Source organism: Chanos chanos, chromosome 5, assembly GCF_902362185.1.
Source record: "Chanos chanos chromosome 5, fChaCha1.1, whole genome shotgun sequence".
Lineage (NCBI taxonomy): Eukaryota > Metazoa > Chordata > Actinopteri > Gonorynchiformes > Chanidae > Chanos > Chanos chanos.
Genome location: NC_044499.1, coordinates 25,345,554 through 25,365,872, shown reverse-complemented (window position 1 = coordinate 25,365,872; position 20,319 = coordinate 25,345,554). Strand labels below are relative to the sequence as shown.

Below are 20,319 nucleotides of genomic sequence, written 5' to 3'. Positions count from 1 at the left end.
GCTGAATGACTAAAACAAAAGAATATGTCACAAATGAATGTGAAAGTGTCACCCTCCATGCGGCTGTCCAAAGCGTTTAAAGACTCTCATTTTAGTTAGCATTTCATTCACATCTGTCCTAGCTATAATTTTTTTTAAAGAAATAGCATACATAGAATGCCCCTGCTTCACTGTCCTGCTCTGTACCATCTGTGGCGGTGTGGAGGCCTGTAGCTTTTTTAGTCTAGCGTTTTCTGAGATGAATAAGAAGCTGTTACTGTGAACTGCATCAGATGCTGTCTATAAAGCTGAAAGAACTTTTGATTTCCTCAACCGTATAATTCCTTACAAAAATCTGAGCAAGGACATACAATGCTGCCGTCATCAAATGTTTTAATTAAATCAGTTATGACGTCTGTGGTAGCTCTGACGTTGTGCTTTTTTCCAGATGCCCGATCAAAACTTGACTTGAAGCAATACTGCTTTTTAAAAAAAATATATTATAAATTGTCACTCAAGATATTCTGGAACTTTAGCCCGTGCAGCCAGTACCAATTTTAGCCAATACAGAGAATACGGTATTTGCACAGCGCTACCGTGCAAAACTGTACTGAGATGCTACAATCTTCCAGCAGGTGGTGCTAAAGTTTCGCCCATAATTCGCTCATAATTCAGTTGAAGGTTTTCAGTTATTGTAAGAGGTTAAACTTTGATTCCTGGCCTAAGGAAGCAGCCTACAAGTATCAGAACAAACTGCAAACGTAAACTCTGGAGGAGGTGCTGTTTGCTCAGTAAATGGTGGTAAACGTCTAAATTTCTGCGTGCTCAAGTGTCTGCACGCGGTTAATCGGTGTTTCTGTATTTTTTCTTTTTTTTTTGTTATGGTTGGATTATGGTGACCCAGATCATTTTAAATGCAAAACCGTATATGACAACCATGCTCCACAAAACTGAGTTAATCTGCTCTGCTCTGGGAATTTGAAAAGGCATGTATTTTTGACTATATGGTGGAGTACATTTCGATAAGTGAGCAACTCAGATACTGCAAAAAATAAGGTAATAAGTGACAGGAAAACGCTGAGCCTAAATATTTTGTGACGCTGTTTTGCACCAAAGCCTACGCGATCAATAGTCAGGCGTTCTTCTGTATTTTGGACTTAACATGTAAACATATCCTCGTAGTTGCAACTGTTTACCCTCAATTAATCATTCACTCGCTCGTCCCGTATTGATGAGTGCCAGCTAGTGCAGCCCTCACTTTACGGGCTCATCACAAAGAAAGCATCTCAGGCATGAAGGCTTATATATGTGCTTACTTTGCCATTTGGACCTTTTTTATTTTGCTTTTTGGTCTTAACCACCAAGTCAGTACCAAGCTGACCAAAGACTGGAACTATGCTGGACAGTGGTAAGTCCTCTTTTATATATACCCTTTCTCCCACCCTCATCTCCTTTCAGCTTTACTGATGGTCAGACTGACACTTTTTGGTGTGTTTCCAAGGTCTAATGGCTCCTTGCGGAAGACCAGAGGCGTTGACACTCCAGTACCCATTGACTGTAAACTGAAGGCCTGGTCGGCATGGACACCGTGCGGTCCTTGCAGAAGCAAATCAGTATGGGCATGTTGCTTTTTGTTATTATGGCAGGAGTATGGAACATACGTTGACAGAATGCGTTGTGTATCATCTGTCAACAGTGAACCATAAATACTTGTGAACTTGCGGTCCATTCATTTGACTTTAAGTAGAATTTCTGGGAGATCTCTGGTAGCGAAACAAAATAAATCCGTTACAGTTTTGTATCCTCACATCATGTTTCAGTGTGAAGATGAAATTGCTACGAAGGCAGTGGTTATCCACAAAGGATTTATTATTTTAGACAGTAGTTGTTGTCTTCTCTGACTGAGAGGAGCTTGTGTTCTCCGTACAGTGACAAAAATGTGCTTAGCGAGTCTAACCGATATAGACCCTGTGTTTTAGCTTCGGTTCCAGTACACGGAGAAGTTGTCCCAGTTTGGAGGGGCAGCTTGTGTGCAGAGTCAGTGGGATGAGAGGTTGTGCCCACCAGGCGGAGTGTGTGTTCCAGAAAACCACTGTGGAGAAATGGTCAGATGCAAGGAAACGGGTATTTCTCTCTCTGCTCTCATAACACTTTTTCCCCACCAGTCACTGATTCACACATCTTTTCCAGTCCAGATGTGTTACTGTTACCTCATTGTGTGTGTACAGGGCGCTGCATTGACAAGCATCTTGTCTGTAACGGAGATAACGATTGTGGATCTTTCAGTGATGAGGACGAATGTGAGGGAGACACAGGTGTCAGAGACGACAAATGCAACGGTCTCTTTCCGGTTCCAGGCGCGACACGCGCCACTCAGGGGTGCGCTCATTGACAATCATAAACACAGTGAAATTTGTGCACAGCCTACGGATGTAGTTTCACTGACGGCTTCGTTGGTTGGACTGTCTTTCCAGCTATAACGCCTTGACGGGCAGTTATGTGTCGAACACCCTGGATCCTGAATACTATGGAGGACCATGTGAGTATGTGTACAACGGAGAGTGGAGAAAGCTGACGTACGATGCCTACTGCGAGAATCTCTATTACAGCGACGACGAGAAGTATTACCGGAAACCTTACAACTTCCTTTCATATCGCTTCATGGTTTGTACACGCCACTGTTAATTACTATAGATATTACTATAGTCAATGAATGAATCTAATTTACCAATGCTGATTAATTCCAGTTAAAAATAACTACATTTAACTAGACTAGACTATTATTAGAAGTCCATTTAATCATTGCTGCTATAGTTTATATTATAACCCTATGACCCTGGAATGTAAAACAATTACTCGCTTTTTTATCAACCGATTTGTCGAGCCGTGTAAGTTGATAATATTAACGATAATAATAACAACAATGATAATAATAATAATAACATTTAAGAAAACATATACATCATTTTTAAAATGTAATTCAACAGGAATTAACCCTAAAATACCCGTGTAGACCTATACTATGGCTGTAAATCTGTTCTGTTTGTAATACAGTTCACTGAAATTTTATGGTTCAGTCTTGTAAGTGGAGCCAGTAGAGCCAAACTTCAAAAGATGCTAGTTACATGCCATTGCTTTTTACCAGTTCAGCGTTCAGTAGCTGGTCTATACTGTGCAAACGTTTTTTTTTTCCTCATTAAACCAGGCACAAGCGCAGTCTGATGGAAGTATAGAACAATACAACGATGCTGTTAGTTTGCTGAGAGCCAAACAGACTGAAAAATCTTCCAAATTTGGTGTAACCCTTGGGATTTCTTTCTTGGAGGCTGGTGTCTCAGGGAGCCAGGAATCCAAGGCCCTTACAAACCTAACGCAACACACCAGTGAGGTAAAGCAGTATGTCACTGTCCAGGGATGTGTCAAGTTATTTGAATCAATGTTCACATCAGGGGGTATTCCAAATACACGGTCTACTGACTAACCCAAGTAAGTAATAAACCTTCTAACAGAAGATTCCTATGGTTTTGTTTTGCTAGGAGAATGAAGTCCATAGGGCTCTTCTATTAGGAGGCTTACTACTTACTCTGAGTTAATTTATCCAGATTAGTCACTAAACCATGTACTTGGAATACCGCCCAGGTATCTGAACTGTATTGCCAAGAGTGTAACTATGACTGCCAGTGAGTGTATTTTATTTCTGCACTGAGACACTAGTGATTATCAGATGCAGCAGAGTTTTAATGAATACTAATTAGGAACGTGTTAAGCAATAAAATGTTTATGGATCTATCAGCAGTAAACAAATTTAAGTGAAGGTTAACTTTATTGACCTAGCCACTTTACACATCAGAACAGCACATGCTACATATGCCATGCAGTGTGGATATATGTACATAGACATACATTGAGTTTTGACTGCAAAGAGAACAGGCAGTTTCTGCATCATGTCTGTATCACTGTGAAGGGTGTAGTCTACTTGCTCTCCGGAACATTCTCTCTCTCTCTCTCTCTCTCTCTCTCTCTCTCATTCTATCATTCTCACTCTCTCTCTCTCTCTTGCTCTTGCGCTGTCAGGGGCTACAGTTTGTCAGACTGGTGTCCACTGTTCAGACGGCCCAGTTTAAGATGCGGAGCAGTGACCTGATGTTGCATGACGAGTTTTACCAGTCGCTGATGGACCTGCCTGAGCAGTATGACTTTGGCAGCTATGCCCGCTTCATCAACCAGTATGGCACCCATTACATCACCCAGGGAACCATGGGAGGGCAACTGGAGTACATACTGGTGGTCAACAAGAAGAAAATGGGAGAATCCAGTAACTTTTATTTCCCTTTTAATATAACCACGGAATGCGTAACGCTACTAATTTTTCAAACTAATTGTGTCATGAAAATATTGCCTATGTGGCTATACACTGTGTGTTAGTATTGCTCCTCAAATAGACATGCAATGCTAAACTGTCCTAGTAAATATGTGCTCCTAGTCAGGGCCTGCAATTAGTTTTCACAGCAGTATACCAGATTAAAGTAACATCTATGAACAAAACATTTTGTGAAGAACAGCAGGTCAGATGCATCAGCAGTTGTGTGTCTGGGAAGCAGTAATTATATCACTGCAATTCTTGTGTATAATAACTTGTTTCATTCTGTTGTGTCAAGTTATTTGAATGAGCATGTGCAATACATAAATTACTTGTACTGTACTGTCAAGAGTGCATTACTTGTACAATTGTATAAATGCAGTTTGAATGTGAAATGAAGATGACAAACTTAACTGAGATCCCTCTCATGTCTCTCAGACATTAATGCAAGGGAAGCCGGCGGATGCTTTGGAGTATCTTTGGGTCTAAGCATCAGTGATGTTAAATTAACGGGCAAATTGGACAGCTGCAAAAAGTCTGCAACCTTTGATGGGAGTATGTATCTCTTATGCTTTATAATACGTTTATGCATTTTTCATATGCTAATGCTCAATAAGCACTGTGTGTTTGTGTGTGTGTGTGTGTGTGTGTAGGTAAAGGTAAACCAGGAGAAGTGTAAATTAACTTAAAATTGTTAAAATACGGAGCGCTAATACTCAAAAGTTTTCTGAAATTATAATGTGAATTTTAAAAAGGTAGCAAATAATCATTCGGCTGTTTTCAGTTGTCTCTGAAGTACTTTCCTGAAGAATTTTGTGGTCATTTTATCATTTCTGGGCTGATGTTGAGGAAAGCTTGGGTCCACTATTGTAGTGATGGAACTGTATATGACTGAGAGCTGGCTTGCTGGCGCAGTGAACAGAATTTAGTGAAAATGTTATGGAACCTCCTGGACCTCTTGATATTTTTGACATCAATTAAAAAAAACAGGACTTGATGAATGCAAAAACAGCCACATGAAATCAAGGATCCCTCCAATTCCAAACCAAGCCTCCTCTGTCCCAATCTAGGTTCAGATGTTTTTGAGGGACCTGTAGATGTTTATTTTGGTTGACTGACTTAAAACTCTTTTTTTTTTATTCCAGTAAATTAATCAAATATAAAGAAAACAGCATACAGTGTAACAGGCAAAAGCAGATTGTCATGGAGATAATGACTGGTGAGTGTGTGGCAGTTGAGTGTACGTGATGGAAAGTGCAGGTGCTTGAAGAGTCGGTCAGTGCTCGTAGTGTATATGGTGTGGTGATAGAAACTGTTCTGCAACCCAGTGGTCCGTGCTTTAATACTGGGGAACCAAATGCTTCTCAAATTCATGAGGTTCGGGAGATCTTGAGTTATAGCATGGGCTGTGTTGTTCTAGCAGCATTTGAAGGAAGGTGTTTTTAAATTAACTTCAACCACAATTACAGTGCCCCACCAACAAAAAGTGCTGGGTAACAAAGAGTACTACAATTTGTGTTGACACCACTGACCACAGGTATGTAGCCAATGATGTTCCTTTGGGTTCTTGGCCATAATCAGCATATGTAGAACAGGTGGGACTCACATCATGAATCCCAGGTGTAGCATGCACCTCTGCACTATAAAACGGCACCTCCATAAGTTTCACAGTGCATTTTAAGTAAGTAAATGTCTTCTTTTTTTTGTGGAATTAATCTCTTTCTCTCCAGGCAACACTGAATCTGACAGCTATATTTATGACAAGATTGCCATAGTTGAGGGGGGAAACCCAGCTGGCACCAGTGGAGCGCAAGATATCAACAACGCTGAGAGTTTCAGAAAGTGGGGGGTCTCTCTGAAATACAACCCCGTCATCATAGACTTTGAAGTAAGAGATACAGTCATGCCCAGGAAAAAATTATGGAGCCATATATAAGCATGCTGTACACTATACACTAACACAAGTGTTAACTCACAGCACATATGCAGTTTAAATCTAGACAGTTGTATATCAGATATACAATCTGCTCTGTGCTGTACATGCCAGATGCTGCCAATCTATGAGCTGGTGCGTATGAGCACAGTGGCAGAGGTGGCAGGAACCAGGCTGCCCAACCTGAAGACAGCCTGGGAGGAATACCTCCATGAATTCAGCTCCTGCCGATGTGCCCCATGCAAGCACGGTGGAATACCAGTGCTCAGCCAGACTGCCTGCAAGTGCCTGTGTAAAGAGGGCTTTTACGGCTTAGCCTGTGAGGAGACCGCAAGACAAGGTGACCAAAAAAGACAAACTCACCTGCCACCCTGTGCTGAACTTGGTCAACATCTTTACTCCATTTATATGTAATCATGCATTATATGCTGCTATAATGAAAATGCTTATCATTATAGTGGTTCTAATTATTTAGATTACTGTTCTACTAGTCTATTACTGGTCTATTGCTAGTTTAGATTACTGGTCTGTCACCTCCAGCGATAAGCCCAAAGTTTTGTTGTTTTGGCAATCAATAATAATTAAGTCTCAATCATGTACAGTATACATCATACACATGTACATGATTGTCAGCTTTAATCTGGCCAAACAATAGCAGTGTTGGAAGCCTTGAGGGAGTGCTTGAGAGAAGCCAATGAAACAATCCTTAACAGAGCATGAGGGTGATGTCTGAACCTTGTCTCCTGACAGTTTCTTCTGATGGGGCCTGGAGCTGCTGGGGCAGCTGGTCCTCCTGTGTTTCTGGGAAAAAGACACGTCAAAGACAATGCAACAACCCAGCACCAGAAAATAATGGGGTTCCCTGCCAGGGGAGCTCTGAACAGACACAACACTGCTGATTCCAGTCAGTCACCGCAATCCGTGCTACATGGACCACAGTGGACATGTCAACCCTATGCCACCAGCAGTGAAAATAACAGTCGATTTACAACACACAGACTAGGTTACTACGCTACAGAGTGTAAAAGAAGCTGTTAAACTTTTAGGTTTATCAGCTTTTTCCTACTGCTGTGCGTTACTTGTTTTTATTAAACTGGGAAACAGAGTGAATTAAGGTTGAATCTGTTTTTTCTTTGTAAGGTGATGTTGCATGTGATGTGTATCTACTTCAGAAATATTTGGCATTGCAATTTGCAAAATGATCTTAAAGTTCAGAATAAATGAAAACGTTCTACCATTTCTAAAACTGTGAAAGTGGGGGGAGAACATCAAAATGTAGTCAATCTGTTCAGAGGACTTAATGCCTCATCTATCTGTAAGTCCTTATTCACTGCTCAGTAGACCTCACGGTGGCTCAGTGGTTAGCACTGTTGCCTCACAGCACCCTGGGTTCGAATCCCGGCCGGCCCTGGTCCTTTCTGTGTGGAGTTTGCAAATAGTCCACATAGAAAGGACCTGAAAGGGTTTCACTTGGGTTTCCTCCCACCATCAAAGACAAGTATGCTAGGCTAAGATTAATACTGTCTGTGACCCTGACCAAGGCACTGGCAAAAAGAACTGGAGTTGGTCCCTTGACACCTGTGTGGCTGCCCACTGCTCCTAGCTCCTGTGCTCACTGATGTTAGATGGGTTAAATGCAGAGACCACATTTCACTGCTCATTGCTAGTGTGTGTGACTAATAAAGAACCTCTCCTTCTTCTCAGTGTGCTCTGCAGAACTGCACTTTTAAATATTTGTTTTAATATGTGTAATATGTGGTTCAAATATTTGGACAATATCTCTCTCAAGTTCTCAATGGAATGTTCTAAACATTTTCTGTGAGTATTATCTGAGACTGACCGTTGTAGTCAGGCAGCAGAGGTGCTTGTTTTCCCTCAGACCAATGCATAGACATTGCAATTCAGGACTTTGTGTTTAAAGTCACATTTGATTCAGGTCAGTGGTGTCTTTCTCTCAGACGTCAATGCAAACACAGCCTTAGTTGACCTTCAACATGTAAAGATCAAGTTGAGTGGCCTTTATGACTGCAGCTCCTGTCCAAAACGATTATCCCCTCTACAAAAATCAGTGGGAACTATTCCCACAGCCATAGGGGCCCAGTCACCTACCCAGGATTTTTAAACATGACCCTAAACACAGGGGGGATGGTAATTTCTTACTTAGCCTGTGTGATACCTCCTGCTTTCAATATCCATTCCATTTTGCATTTACTTTAGTGTTTCCTTTATTTTAGCTGATACCTGTTGTTACCTGAAGTCAGTTTATTAGATTCATACTGAACACTGGGATATCAGGTTTAAATAAAAACATCTCGAAATCTCCTTAATGTAACACTAATATGTATTTTAAAATAAGTTTGTGGCTTATTGGTTGAAGAAATGGTGGTTTTTTTATGCCTTTCACAAACAACCCAATCAAAACCTTGCAGGAGTATTAAAACACTACTGAAAACTGGCACTGACACTTACACAGAAAGATAATGTCAGAGGAATGGTAGACATACTGATGATTATTTTTTTAATCATGACATGACTCACTTTCTTCATAAAACAGTAGTGTCCTGTTTATTTATGTACCAATGGCATAAACATGAGTCTCACTATCACGGAGAGCCAGCAAAACCGTTTAGCTGACACAGTCAAAGTCAGGTTCATTTTAACAAAGGGAACATTTTGTTTTGGTCTGCAGTCAACTGGTTGGTTAACATCAAAAACAATCTGTTGTTTCTTCATGAGGTCCCTGGCACGTGGCTCCGCCATCCGTCGGTGCTGGATTATTACACTCCCGTGTTCGTCGCTTGCTCTGCCCACTGCACGCTGACCACTCGGACCAGCAGCTCCAGTTCCCATCTATTGCTATTCCTGCAAGGAATCAACAATCAGTCAAGACATGATGTTCTACCTCTTTTACCATACTGTTTGCCTCATCATTCGTTTGTCTCTAAATTTATTCTGTAGTTTAACATTTAAAGTAAAATTATTATTATTATTATTTTGTGTGTGCGTGTTTTATAATGTGTAACCAGATACTCAGAGGGTGAAGGTGCATGCTGCTTCCTGTCAGTATACCCTGAACCATCACGTTATACAAGTCTCAAATTTAACGAGCAAATCAGTCAGATTACGACAATACACGGTCACTGTTGACCCTTCCTTCCCTATTGTTTTTTTTCCAAAATGTCACCAAAAGCTGTCTTCATGACCTCATGTAGCACACTAAATTAAGTCACTGTTGGCAGTGTACCACTGTCCCATACGTAAGATATGGCCCTGACACAAAACTGTGACAAGGATGCCAAAAGGACCACAGTTCACTATGTTTCCTTGGTCAGGTAGTTCAGTCAAGCTCCTTCTCAGGCTGTATGAGTGGGCATCATTGATAATGATTTATAGCTTATAGGGTGAAAAGATGCTGTTGAAGGCTTTAAAAGACTCAGAGTAAGGATGTGCCAGGCTTACTCCCCTGAACCAGCTGCCATGTGAAGTGGTTACTTAAAATGTCATTCCAGTGTATTGGGCTGTGCAGATTGGAAGAAAAATAAATAAATAAATATGAGTAAAATGGATGAGAAAACTCATGCTTGTCCTCCCTATTCTCTATCTTTTACATCTTTGTTCTTCACTACTGTTTAACTGACATACTGTGTCAATAGGATTGTAATTTTAAGTTAACTAGGTGCATGTTGCTCTAGTCAAATTGAAATATTATTTTCTTCTTTAAGGAACAAAATGCACAGAGTTAGTTTTTCACTGTAGGATTAGAATTAAAAATGAAGCAATTTATTCCACAATGCAAACCAAAGCCATAAGCACTATGTAAGTCCCACATATGACTGGTCTCTGATTAACATCACATGGGTCTGGTGAAAGGGGAAAAAATGCAATTATAAACATACACCAACCTGGTCTTTGTGTTTTTTCACAGCTCAGGCCACTGTAGCCAGATGGACACACACATTCACATCTGTATCCTGGTGGGAAAAAAAAAAACAGAGAGGAAAATCACCATTACACTACCACATGTTCGGTCACTACTATTACCACCACAGCTGAATAGTAGGATAGCTCATAAATCAGTGCTATTAAAACATATGGGGAAAAAAGCCCTTCAGGAACATGCCTCTGCAGACGGAGAGTGCCGTACGTGTTAAGATACAAGATTGTATTATTGTCAGAGAAAATGCTGTCTAACTCTTTGGATGTGCTGATTCCTGGAGTACACCTTAGCTGAACATAGTGTGTGTATGACTACAGTGTGTTGTGTTGATTATTGTCTGTGTATGGCAAGAATGTGTTTGGTTGGACATTGTGCATGAGTGAGCCTTGCCTTTGAGAACAGCCAGACCGTTGTTGAGACAGGGGGTACATCGGCAGGAGCTTGCCTCTGCCAGGTACTCATTTAGGGCTCTCTTCAGGTTCCTCTGTAGGGTGTTGGCACTGACAAAGTCCCGAGAGGTCACCAGGGTGTACAGTGGTGCCATCTGTCTTGACACACACACAACACCGATCATAACTCTGCAGTTATCGTGATACCATTATGAGTCTTCTGTCTTTTCTTCTGTTTTTACCACACAAGCACCAGCCTTAAACTAAGCACAGCCAACAAAACAGCAACACTACTGCCAAGAGGCCTGGTGTGAATCACTCACAGAAACATAACTACAAAACAGGACATCTGAGCAGCAGAAAAACGAGAGTGTGATACAAAAGCTCACTGAACTTAAGTTTGATCAACAGAGAGAAGATAGAGATCAAAAGGTCAAAAACAGAAAAAAACAAAGAGTGAACTGAGTCAAAGGATAGCCCACTTTGCTGCGGATGATATCAGGGTTGTACTGCACTGCATCTCCCCACAGCTGGATAATTTCGGGCGTGGGAAGACCTTTAGCAGCCAGACGAGTGACGGTCTCACTGTCGCCACCTCTCACCAGGGCAAAAAAGTCTTCCACTAGTGATTCTTTGCTTAAGGTATCTTCACAACACAAGATAAGCAGAGGAAAGAGTGATTATGGAACGATGAAGTTGACGTTAATGGACAATGGATCTATTTTACATCATATGCATATACATAAGAGGCTTCACCTTAAAAAACCTACAACTATGTCTGAATTGCACGGCATCCAAAGATATGGTCAGATCAAAGTCGTTAGTTATTGGGAGGTTTGTTGTTGATTGTTTGTTTTTTTACATGTTCTATACTTTTACCTTATCCTTTGCATTATAGTGTATGTACATGTGTGAGTGAGAGAGCTAGCAAAATATCCCTGGGTATACAGATCACGTGACCTGTGACATTCTTGACAAAAAAAGAAAGTTGCAGCCAGCATATCCTCACCTCCAACCTCCTTCAGTAGTCCAGAGCAGCGTCCTCCAGAGACTCCAGCTGAAATTGGCACCTTGGCTACACTGAAACTCACCTTTAGCCCAAACTCAAAGCAGTTCTTAGCATCACTGAGAGAGTAGTCTACAGAGAGAAGAGAGACACATGAGAGACAGCACTGACCACATATTCGACAGACCTGAACAGGGATCTTTTAGCCCAACATAGTCTTGTGTTGTATTCTCCTTAACTGGATGAACCACACCTGTTGGCAAGAAGCTGCCAATGCTGGTCAACAGGTGAGTTCAGTGCAACTGTTGGACTGATTAGGACTATGTCATAAACTGAAATAGCAACATGGTGATACTTATCAAACATTCTACTTAAAATTACAACTCACTAATCCATTTTGATAATGAAGTCTCTATTTCCACCATCGAAATCTGAAGTTTCTCAGATGTCAGAGCCAACCACACTAACCAAAATTGCCTGCCGTGTGTGACTGTAATATGGACAGAGCAGGACGACAGAGGGAGCAGTTGGTCTCACTTCACGTGTGTCTCCAAATTGCACACTTGCCAAGAGTAACAGAAAAACAGAGATGCCGTGCCCTACCTAAACTATACTTGGCTTGTTCTGAAATGTCTAACTCTAATTTTTAAAGCCTTTCTTTAAAAGTAGGTAAATAACCACAAACTATTTTCTTAATGGTGGCCCTGCTGCACACATCTAATATGGGTGTTGTTCCCTCATTCCTGTCAAATCTCTCCTATTGCAGCAGCACAGTATTATACATAACAACCATCAGAGCTTAGGAAGAAGACCTGCAGATACTGTAGGGCCTCTGTACACGCCAGCGTTTTATCCTCACCTGATTTCTTCAGTTTCTCACTATTGAGGACGATGGTATGCTCTAGATCACCGCCGAGAGTGGCCTCTGTGATGTAATGTGTGCCATAATCCACATAGATCTGCCGGTATTCCCCGTACGTGTACTCCAGCGGTAGGGCTCGCAGCCGGGACAGGAACTCCGGATGAAGCATCAGATCCATGGCCTTCAGGGCATACTTGGCTAACTCAAGCTGCAAGCGCGTGCGGACAAAGCTGTATTCCTAAAAGGCATAAGCAGTAAGGTTAATAAATAAGCAGTGATTTACTTACTGGGCTTTGGGGGTTTTTTTGTTTTCTGTTTTTTTTTTTCAATCTTTTCACTTACCTTTCCTGATGCACCTTTCCCCTACTTGTGTTCTTTTTTTTTTCTTTTAGACAGTACCAGTGGTTGTATGTCCCAGGTAGGGCTAGGTGGTATATCAACTTTTTAAGGTATATCGATATATTCTAAAACAAGATATAGGATGAGACAGTACCATTTATATCAATATAATTTAATGTTGCATTAAGTAACCCGTTTCTTCCGTAAAGCCGTGCTAATGTTTACATCTCTCCTCTCGCAACCCTGCCCCCACTCTTCCTCTGCGTCTGCGCACAACACCTGTAGTATGAAATCTGGAACGGGTGCATCTGGTGACCCACAGCCCATCTACATAGAGCCTGTCCACTGTAAGTGCCCGATCCATCCCAGCTTATCCCGTGAAAGCTACAATTTTGGGGGTAGAGATCCATAGGCCCCTATTCATTCTGGACTGTCTCGTGAGCGCCCCTATGAAACAGGAAGTTCTCCAAGTGGAAGTTCTCTCCTATTTACAAATTCTCTTCTGTGACCCATTTTCACAGGAAACACATCAAATTCTGTCGACAATGTAACTGTGCATTGCGAGTTTCTTGTTACAAAACTGAAGAAAACACCATCAGAAGAAACTAACATGCAGAACCACGTTTACAGAGTCTGAGGAAAATCAAATACGCTTTGTGGTAACCAAAAGAATCAACCTTTGTATGTTTTCTTCAAACTGCTAATTCATAATTAATCAAAACTACTTCTAAATAAGTATGTTTTAAGAACTTTAAACACTGAAGTTGTGTTGATTTAACTGTAGCTAATGTTCATTAATTCATGTGCTCAGTATATGTAATATATAAATGAATAGTGCAAAAGGGTAGCATCTCAGAGTTTCTATATCATATAATGTATTTTGTTAAGCAGAGGAAGAAAACCTGTAATTGTACGGTATTTTAATCAGTCTGTTACTGTTGTTGAAAACAACTGAAGGAGCATTCTCAGAGATAGGCCAATATAACCTATTTATTTTATATAATTTTTCATTTATATGTTTTGCAGCTGTATATTTTCAAACAGGGGAGGAAAACCTGCCTTTGCTTTTTATTTTGATCACAGTCTGTTTTAATAAAAGTGCTTGTGACATCTCACATGTGGCTTTGACAACTGAACATTTAGTCCACTTAGTAGAAAATACCGAAATATATCTCATGTATCGCCATTCGGTCTAAAAATACTGAGATCTTTAATTTTTGGTCCATATCACCCAGCCCTAGTCTCAATAAGGCCTCTCTAGTCCTTACACTCTTTTTGTCACTGCTCTCTGTAACCAGTCAAACAGACAACGTACGAGAGTCCACAGGCGACATAGAAGGGATCTTTACAAATTAAAATTTGCCTTTTGTCTATCTCAGTTTGTTGTGCCCATGCTTGTGTTTACATTCATATGTGTTATTAAGATCTAATCAATGACATTGCAAACATAATACATACAATAAGTAACACAAACTACCTCTGCCCATTTTGAGACCTTAAATTAACACACACACATACTCACTCTCTCTCTCTCTCTCTCTCTCAGCTTTGGTAAAGGGACTATTTCAAAATGAAAGGGAGCATTCAAATGAAGCAAGGGTTAAAATTTCATAATGATAAAAAAATATTACACAAATATAGAATTCCTGACCAAAACACTGAAATACTGACCAATCACAAGGTAAGCAGTGGAACATGTCTGCGACCATATCAATGAGCTTCGCCAGCAATGCTGAGGGTGCATCATCACTGACACTGAACTCTGGCTACGTTCACACTACCGTATCTATCAGTGCCACCTAACATTGTTCTGTAAAATACCACAAGCATATGCCTTACCTTCCCTGAATAACGCCGAAGGCCCTTGGCTGTCTTCTTGTACTTGGAATCGGCATAGTTGAAGCCGAGACCGAGGACACCAGGAATGCCAATGCTGAAGGAGACACTAGTCTGGGACATGGTTGCAGTCATAGTGTTGTGCATCAAATCACTGTACGAAGCAAAAGACTCTCCCTTGAAGTCATATGAGCCTTTAGTCTGTGGAGATTAAGGGGTAACAGACTGCTTAAATTGTTTTTAAAAAATCTGATGCGCATTCACTCTGGTAATTTGTTATGCTATGAAGTCTAATTTCAATATACCAGCCACAACTGATTTGCCTGGCAACTTGGTCACCTGGCACCAACACACCTAGACCTTAATGCATCTCTGAAATGGACTGGCTGCTACCCAGTTAAGCGTTTATATGCAAGAGTTTCTTTTTATCAGAAGGGGGGCAGATTTCCACTGACAGGGCCAGTTACATAGCTCTGAGACAAGACATGAAAGCTAAAGGAGTACAGCTACAGAACATTTTCATTAGATAGTCCTGGCTTCTAGCCCCAGTTATCTTCAGAAATCCTGAGAAGTCCTATTCATGGTCTTAAAAAAAGTCACACCCCAAAGATTTATATGTCCTGTGAATTAGGGCTGGGATGCTGTCAAACTCTCAACATGTTTAATGTTTATAAACATGTATGTGTTTATAATGATAAAACGTGAAGTTTAGTACCTCTATAGTGTAGTGCTGTACATTATAGGGCTTTCTGTAGCGTATGTCCTGAAAGAAGTGGGGTGCACAGCCGCCAGCATAGTATCGGTTGTCCAGTACAACGCCCTCAAGGTTACTGTTAAGAATGTTGATCCTGAGAGACAGGCAGAGGTGATGAGGAATGAAGAAACTGTATCAGACCTCTTGTGTTCTTACTGTACCACTCTGGTGGCACAGACAGAAGAATAAACTACTTCATTCATGAAAAGCAGAAAGCAGAGTATCTGTCAGTCTGTCTAAGGACCCAAAGCTGTAAGGAATAGTCACTTTAGCAGGATTAAATGTCGGTTTCGCCTGCATTGGGTACAGTGTAATGCATATTCTGTTAACACATCTGCTTACATAGTAACATGTATGACTCATATTTTGACCTCACTGTAATGTGGGTTACTCTACTAACACACGCACCCTTTGCCGAGGTTTTCTATTCCCCAGTATTCCTCAGTTGTGTGTGGACAAGCTCTGAAAACTTTGTCACAGTTGCGTTCGTCAGAACCATCACCGCAGTCATCATCACCGTTACATCGGAGGGCCTGCAACACACAGCGGCCTGAGGAAAATAAACCAAACAAGCAAACCGTTACTCATTCTGCATCCAGTCACTTGCTTACACACAATGGACTGACACATGACAGGCAGCCACACAAACTGTTTCTCACTCTCACAGAACTGACTAACACAAAGCAGACAGCCAAACAAACTGTTACACAATTACACACAGCCAACTGACATAAAATAGGCAGCCAAACAAACCATTACACACTTACACACAACGGACTGACATAAAACAGGCAGCCAAACAAACCGTTATACACTTACACACAACAGACTGACATGAAACAGGCAGGAAAATAAGCCATTACTCTCTCCATAACTAACCCTCCATTCAGTGACCTCCACACTGTAAGGCCCATAGTCTTGTTTGGGTGAGCACAGAGGCAAACATGCTTATTCTAAAATACACTGAATCATGTCCTGTCTGCCTCTGGATTGTGTGGCATCACTGGATGTAAAGTTATCCAGTACAGTGAAGCCTTAGCACGGCCCCTGAGTTGTGTCTGGTCGTTTCTGTCATCAGAGCAAAATTTCTGTGACAGTGATGTGTATGTGCACAGTATGTTCCTTGTATGTTATCGTAACTGTAACTAGCATGTAAGTGAGGACTGTGTTATCTTGTTCAGTTAATTGCACTATGCTTTTTACATGTGCAAAACTGAACTGTTTTCAGTTTGTAAGTATTGGCTTCACAGTGAATCTCAAAATTCTCAGGTACATCCAGTTTCCTTGCTGAGATCAATCCACTACTACAACTATCTATTGTCACAGTAAGACAAGAAACACACTGATCTCTCTAAGGTCCTAAATTTCAGTGTGCATGTAAGAGATAACTCTGTCTGCAGACCAGGCAGAGAGTAATCTGTGCTTCACCTGTGATAGTGCACTGGAACCCCTGGCAGAGCGGAGTGCTTTCACAACGATAGCGAGATGGAGGAGTGCAGGACTCCTCTTCTCTGCCCTGGTGATTACAGGGCTCTCCTCCATACTCTGCCGGTTGCAGGAGCTTAGCATAACGATACTGGAGCGCATAAAAGACAGGGAGAGAGAAAGAGAGAAGTAGGTATAAGCAAAACAGGGATGACTCTGTTTGTCTCAGTGGTCTTGATGGTATCAGTGTGAAGTCCTGAGTCTGAGATACTGTCATTAGACAACAGATAAACACACATCCTTTTGCTCAATATGGGGAACGGCAAGCCAAAGGTTAAGGTTCCATGTGAGAGGCTCAACATAGTCCTGCCTCTAAATATAAGAGCTGAACAGTACAAAAACAACCAATTATCACAATAACTTCAGCTGAAAAGCTCAATAACAGCATAATGATAGGATCCTGAGAACACAGCTTCGACCAAAAAAAGAGTGCTAAGGAACAGTACAGTGTATTCTGGTGCAGTCAATAGATTTTGTTTGTTTGTTTGTTTGTTTGTTTGTTTCTTGTTTATGCTTCTTTCTGGCCGTGCATTCCTCATACCCTTAAAAACAGTGCTGGACAACCTGCTTTAACTCCTGGCTACATTTGCAGCCCTGTACATTTCTGAAAACTGCAGGGAAATTTTTAAATCCCTTTGGTATTGATTTATTTAATTAATGAATGACTTAATGATAATGCTTCTTAACATTAGATACTGTATGTCTCATTATCATCTGGGCCAAGACTAATGATAGAGCTCCCTTCTTGGAATTCCAAAATCGTGTCACATTGTGTTTCTTCTCATCAGTTGTCCCACTGCTATTTATTCTCAGCTTGCTTCTTCAGCTCATTTGAGGAACTTTACTTCAGTTACTTTACTCAGAAAACTTGAGATAAAGAGAGAAGTATTGTAAAGAATGGTGGCTGGCCACTTGATTAAAAAGGAGAAGAAAGAGGTGCTCCATCAATGAATGTTTCTGCCTCCTTGAAAGGATTATAGGGCAAAAATAAAGATGTGATAATGTTAAGTCAATATGATTTAAATTGGATTACATAGATTAATCTCCTGTTCTATTAACAATGAAGAATTAGGGATTGAATCAGGGCAGCGCGGTCTTCAGCTGCAGTTTCATGTGTAGAAAATCCTTTTATCAAAATATGAGTCCATTATGTGTAAAAGAACATGTAAATCACCCTCTTCTTCTGGCAGGGGTCACAGCGTGTCCAGGATGTCCAAACCGATAGCGCACAGTTTTTCGACGGCAGAGGAGACTGGGACCCACTGTTGCTGACGGCCGATGGAACACTACCGGATAATACATTTCATGATTAAAACCAGTTTGTTCGTTAAGACACAATTGCCGGAGTAACTCGGCAAAGACGCACTCTCGCATACATTAAGAACACTATGTACTCACAATCTCCTCAGTCTTTCAGCAATATTTCCCAAACAAAATGCACAACAGATTTATATCCAGCACACAGTTAACTGAATAAAAAAAATCCACATTTTGCCTAAAGAAGATTAAATGTAAGAGGATAATTCATAAGCACCTTAAACATTTATGTATTTGGCTCAGCGTGGAATTAACTTGGAGGCATGCAAAAAGTATTTTTTTCAACAACTTTAAAAAAAACAACGGGAGAGGGGGAATCATGTTACCTACCTGACTAACCAGTGATTCATATTTCAGTGTAGTCATATGGTGCCTGAATTGCAAAGAATGTTTTAGAAATTCGGACTTACCACATCAAAAGTAAGAATACTGCGCCGGCGAGTGCAGGCTTCGCAACAGACCAAAACACCATTTTGACGAATTATGATGGACAACAAAATTCAGCTTCAGCTGAGGAAATCTTTTCCTTGTCCTGCTTCAACACCATGCAAATTATTAGCTAAGCGTAAACATCTAAAAATCGATACTCGGGAACTGAACCCTAGTCTGCGTTTTGCTCAACTGTTACGGGAATATCATCTCGATAGCTTTGAGGATTTAGCAGAGACTGAGATCTATGCAAACTGTTTACGAACTTTCAAATCTTTGTTTCTAAATTACCTTTCGAATATGGTATTCATTTTACAGTCACCAAGTGCACGTGCATATGAAAATATAGAGAAAAAATACAAAGATGGGATGTTGCCATGGCTTTTAATTGCCTTTTGTGATATTGAGTTCCCGTTAGTGTCGCTATCTCTGACTCAGAGCGTCGTTTGCTTGCTGTTTATTTTGTCTGCTGTCCAAAAGTGAACTGTGAACTGTCGACTCTGTGACACTACTAAAGAAGATCGAGTCGAAAAACAGGCCTTTCACAGCTGATCTAGAAGCAGGCGCACAAGATGTTTGATGATGATAATAATAACAACAAACGCAAAATAGGTTGATCAGTGTAACTGGAATGCATTTGGTTATTCCTTAAGCGATTTAGGCCTACACGCTTGCAACTGATACTTCCACAACTGACTGACCTCGAAAGGTTTGGTGTCTATGGCATGCTGCCATGCCCTTACAGATTAAAATGATTGAGCGCTGATGCGCTGCCCTCTTGTGGATTTATCGAGATACTACATAGTTGGATACACATTGTCGGAGAGTATATGTCCGCAATTGGTGCAAGGTGTCTAGATCATTTTACTTAATTTTGGCCCCAGTCTTCTGCTAAGGTAAGGAACCAAATTTGTCCATAACCTATTTATACTCTGCAACTTTGGACCTCCCACCTATTAGTAAGCCAGAGCGAAATCCTGCCATAACTCTTTCTTTATTTTGAAAAATGTATCTCCCTGTTTTGATGAAACCTTAGTATTGGTTTAGAATCTGTCTTCAGCTGAGCCCCCCCCCCCCCCCCCCCAACTTTCAAAATATGGGAAGAGGCAGACAAACCATGTGAAGAAGAGAATGACAAGGGCCCAGTGTGTGACAGGGGTTCTTGGCCGTAGACACAACATGACTCGAGACGGCGCTTGTTAGGTACATGTCAGCAACGCACAAACTAACTCCAGAGATGGTCAGTATTTCAATTAAATGTATTTAAAATATGTATTTAATTACTTTTGAGTATTTTGTCATTTGTATTTTGCTGAATGGAAAACGATCAGATGTAATTTGTAACAAAATACTTTGAGAGATTGTATTCTGTGTATTTAAAATAATTAAAATATTTAATCAGATATGTCATTTTATTCTCAAATAAGTCAAGAACTTTCATTACCAGGTTTACTATAGGACTACTAAATATAGCCTATCACAGTTTTTGGCTAGATGCAAGTAAATCACGTGACACATCCTGTTGGGTTCAACGGGCTCGTTGGGAACTGTTTGTTTTCCTCATGACCAGGAACCCAAGGAAAGAAGCTACTTTGGTGCTTGGTGCAAATTGCCTTAAGGCAGTGGTTCTCAACTCCGGTCTTGGGGGCCCACTGTCCTGCACGTCTTTGTTTCAACTCTCCTGATCTCAGGA

At 40.9% G+C, this 20,319-nt stretch overlaps 2 protein-coding genes across 3 annotated transcripts; one reads left to right on the top strand and one right to left on the bottom strand.

Moving 5' to 3' along the window:
• The first annotated feature begins 1,243 nt into the window (after positions 1 to 1,243).
• On the top strand, positions 1,244 to 7,382 carry c8a (complement component 8, alpha polypeptide). Of its 2 annotated transcripts, XM_030775742.1 has the most exons (11): positions 1,244 to 1,387; positions 1,481 to 1,592; positions 1,959 to 2,103; positions 2,208 to 2,358; positions 2,454 to 2,643; positions 3,185 to 3,367; positions 4,054 to 4,294; positions 4,778 to 4,894; positions 6,070 to 6,227; positions 6,387 to 6,612; positions 7,023 to 7,382. In XM_030775742.1, exons 1-11 carry the CDS (start codon positions 1,272 to 1,274, stop codon positions 7,169 to 7,171), a joined length of 1,788 nt encoding a protein of 595 aa, XP_030631602.1. In that variant the 5' UTR covers positions 1,244 to 1,271; the 3' UTR covers positions 7,172 to 7,382. The 2 variants fall into 2 exon arrangements, with proteins under 2 accessions (XP_030631602.1, XP_030631603.1); XM_030775743.1 differs by lacking the exon at positions 1,244 to 1,387 and having other exon boundaries at positions 1,482 to 1,592; positions 2,207 to 2,358.
• A 1,432-nt stretch (positions 7,383 to 8,814) lies between these two features.
• c8b (complement component 8, beta polypeptide) lies at positions 8,815 to 18,739 on the bottom strand. The gene is made up of 12 exons (XM_030775865.1): positions 18,608 to 18,739; positions 18,055 to 18,166; positions 16,824 to 16,971; positions 15,804 to 15,945; positions 15,357 to 15,489; positions 14,645 to 14,842; positions 12,464 to 12,704; positions 11,608 to 11,736; positions 11,081 to 11,244; positions 10,600 to 10,753; positions 10,175 to 10,243; positions 8,815 to 9,134 (listed from the first exon to the last, which is right to left on the bottom strand). Exons 1-12 carry the CDS (start codon positions 18,667 to 18,669, stop codon positions 8,980 to 8,982), a joined length of 1,707 nt encoding a protein of 568 aa, XP_030631725.1. The 5' UTR covers positions 18,670 to 18,739; the 3' UTR covers positions 8,815 to 8,979.
• Between the last annotated feature and the right edge of the window lie 1,580 nt (positions 18,740 to 20,319).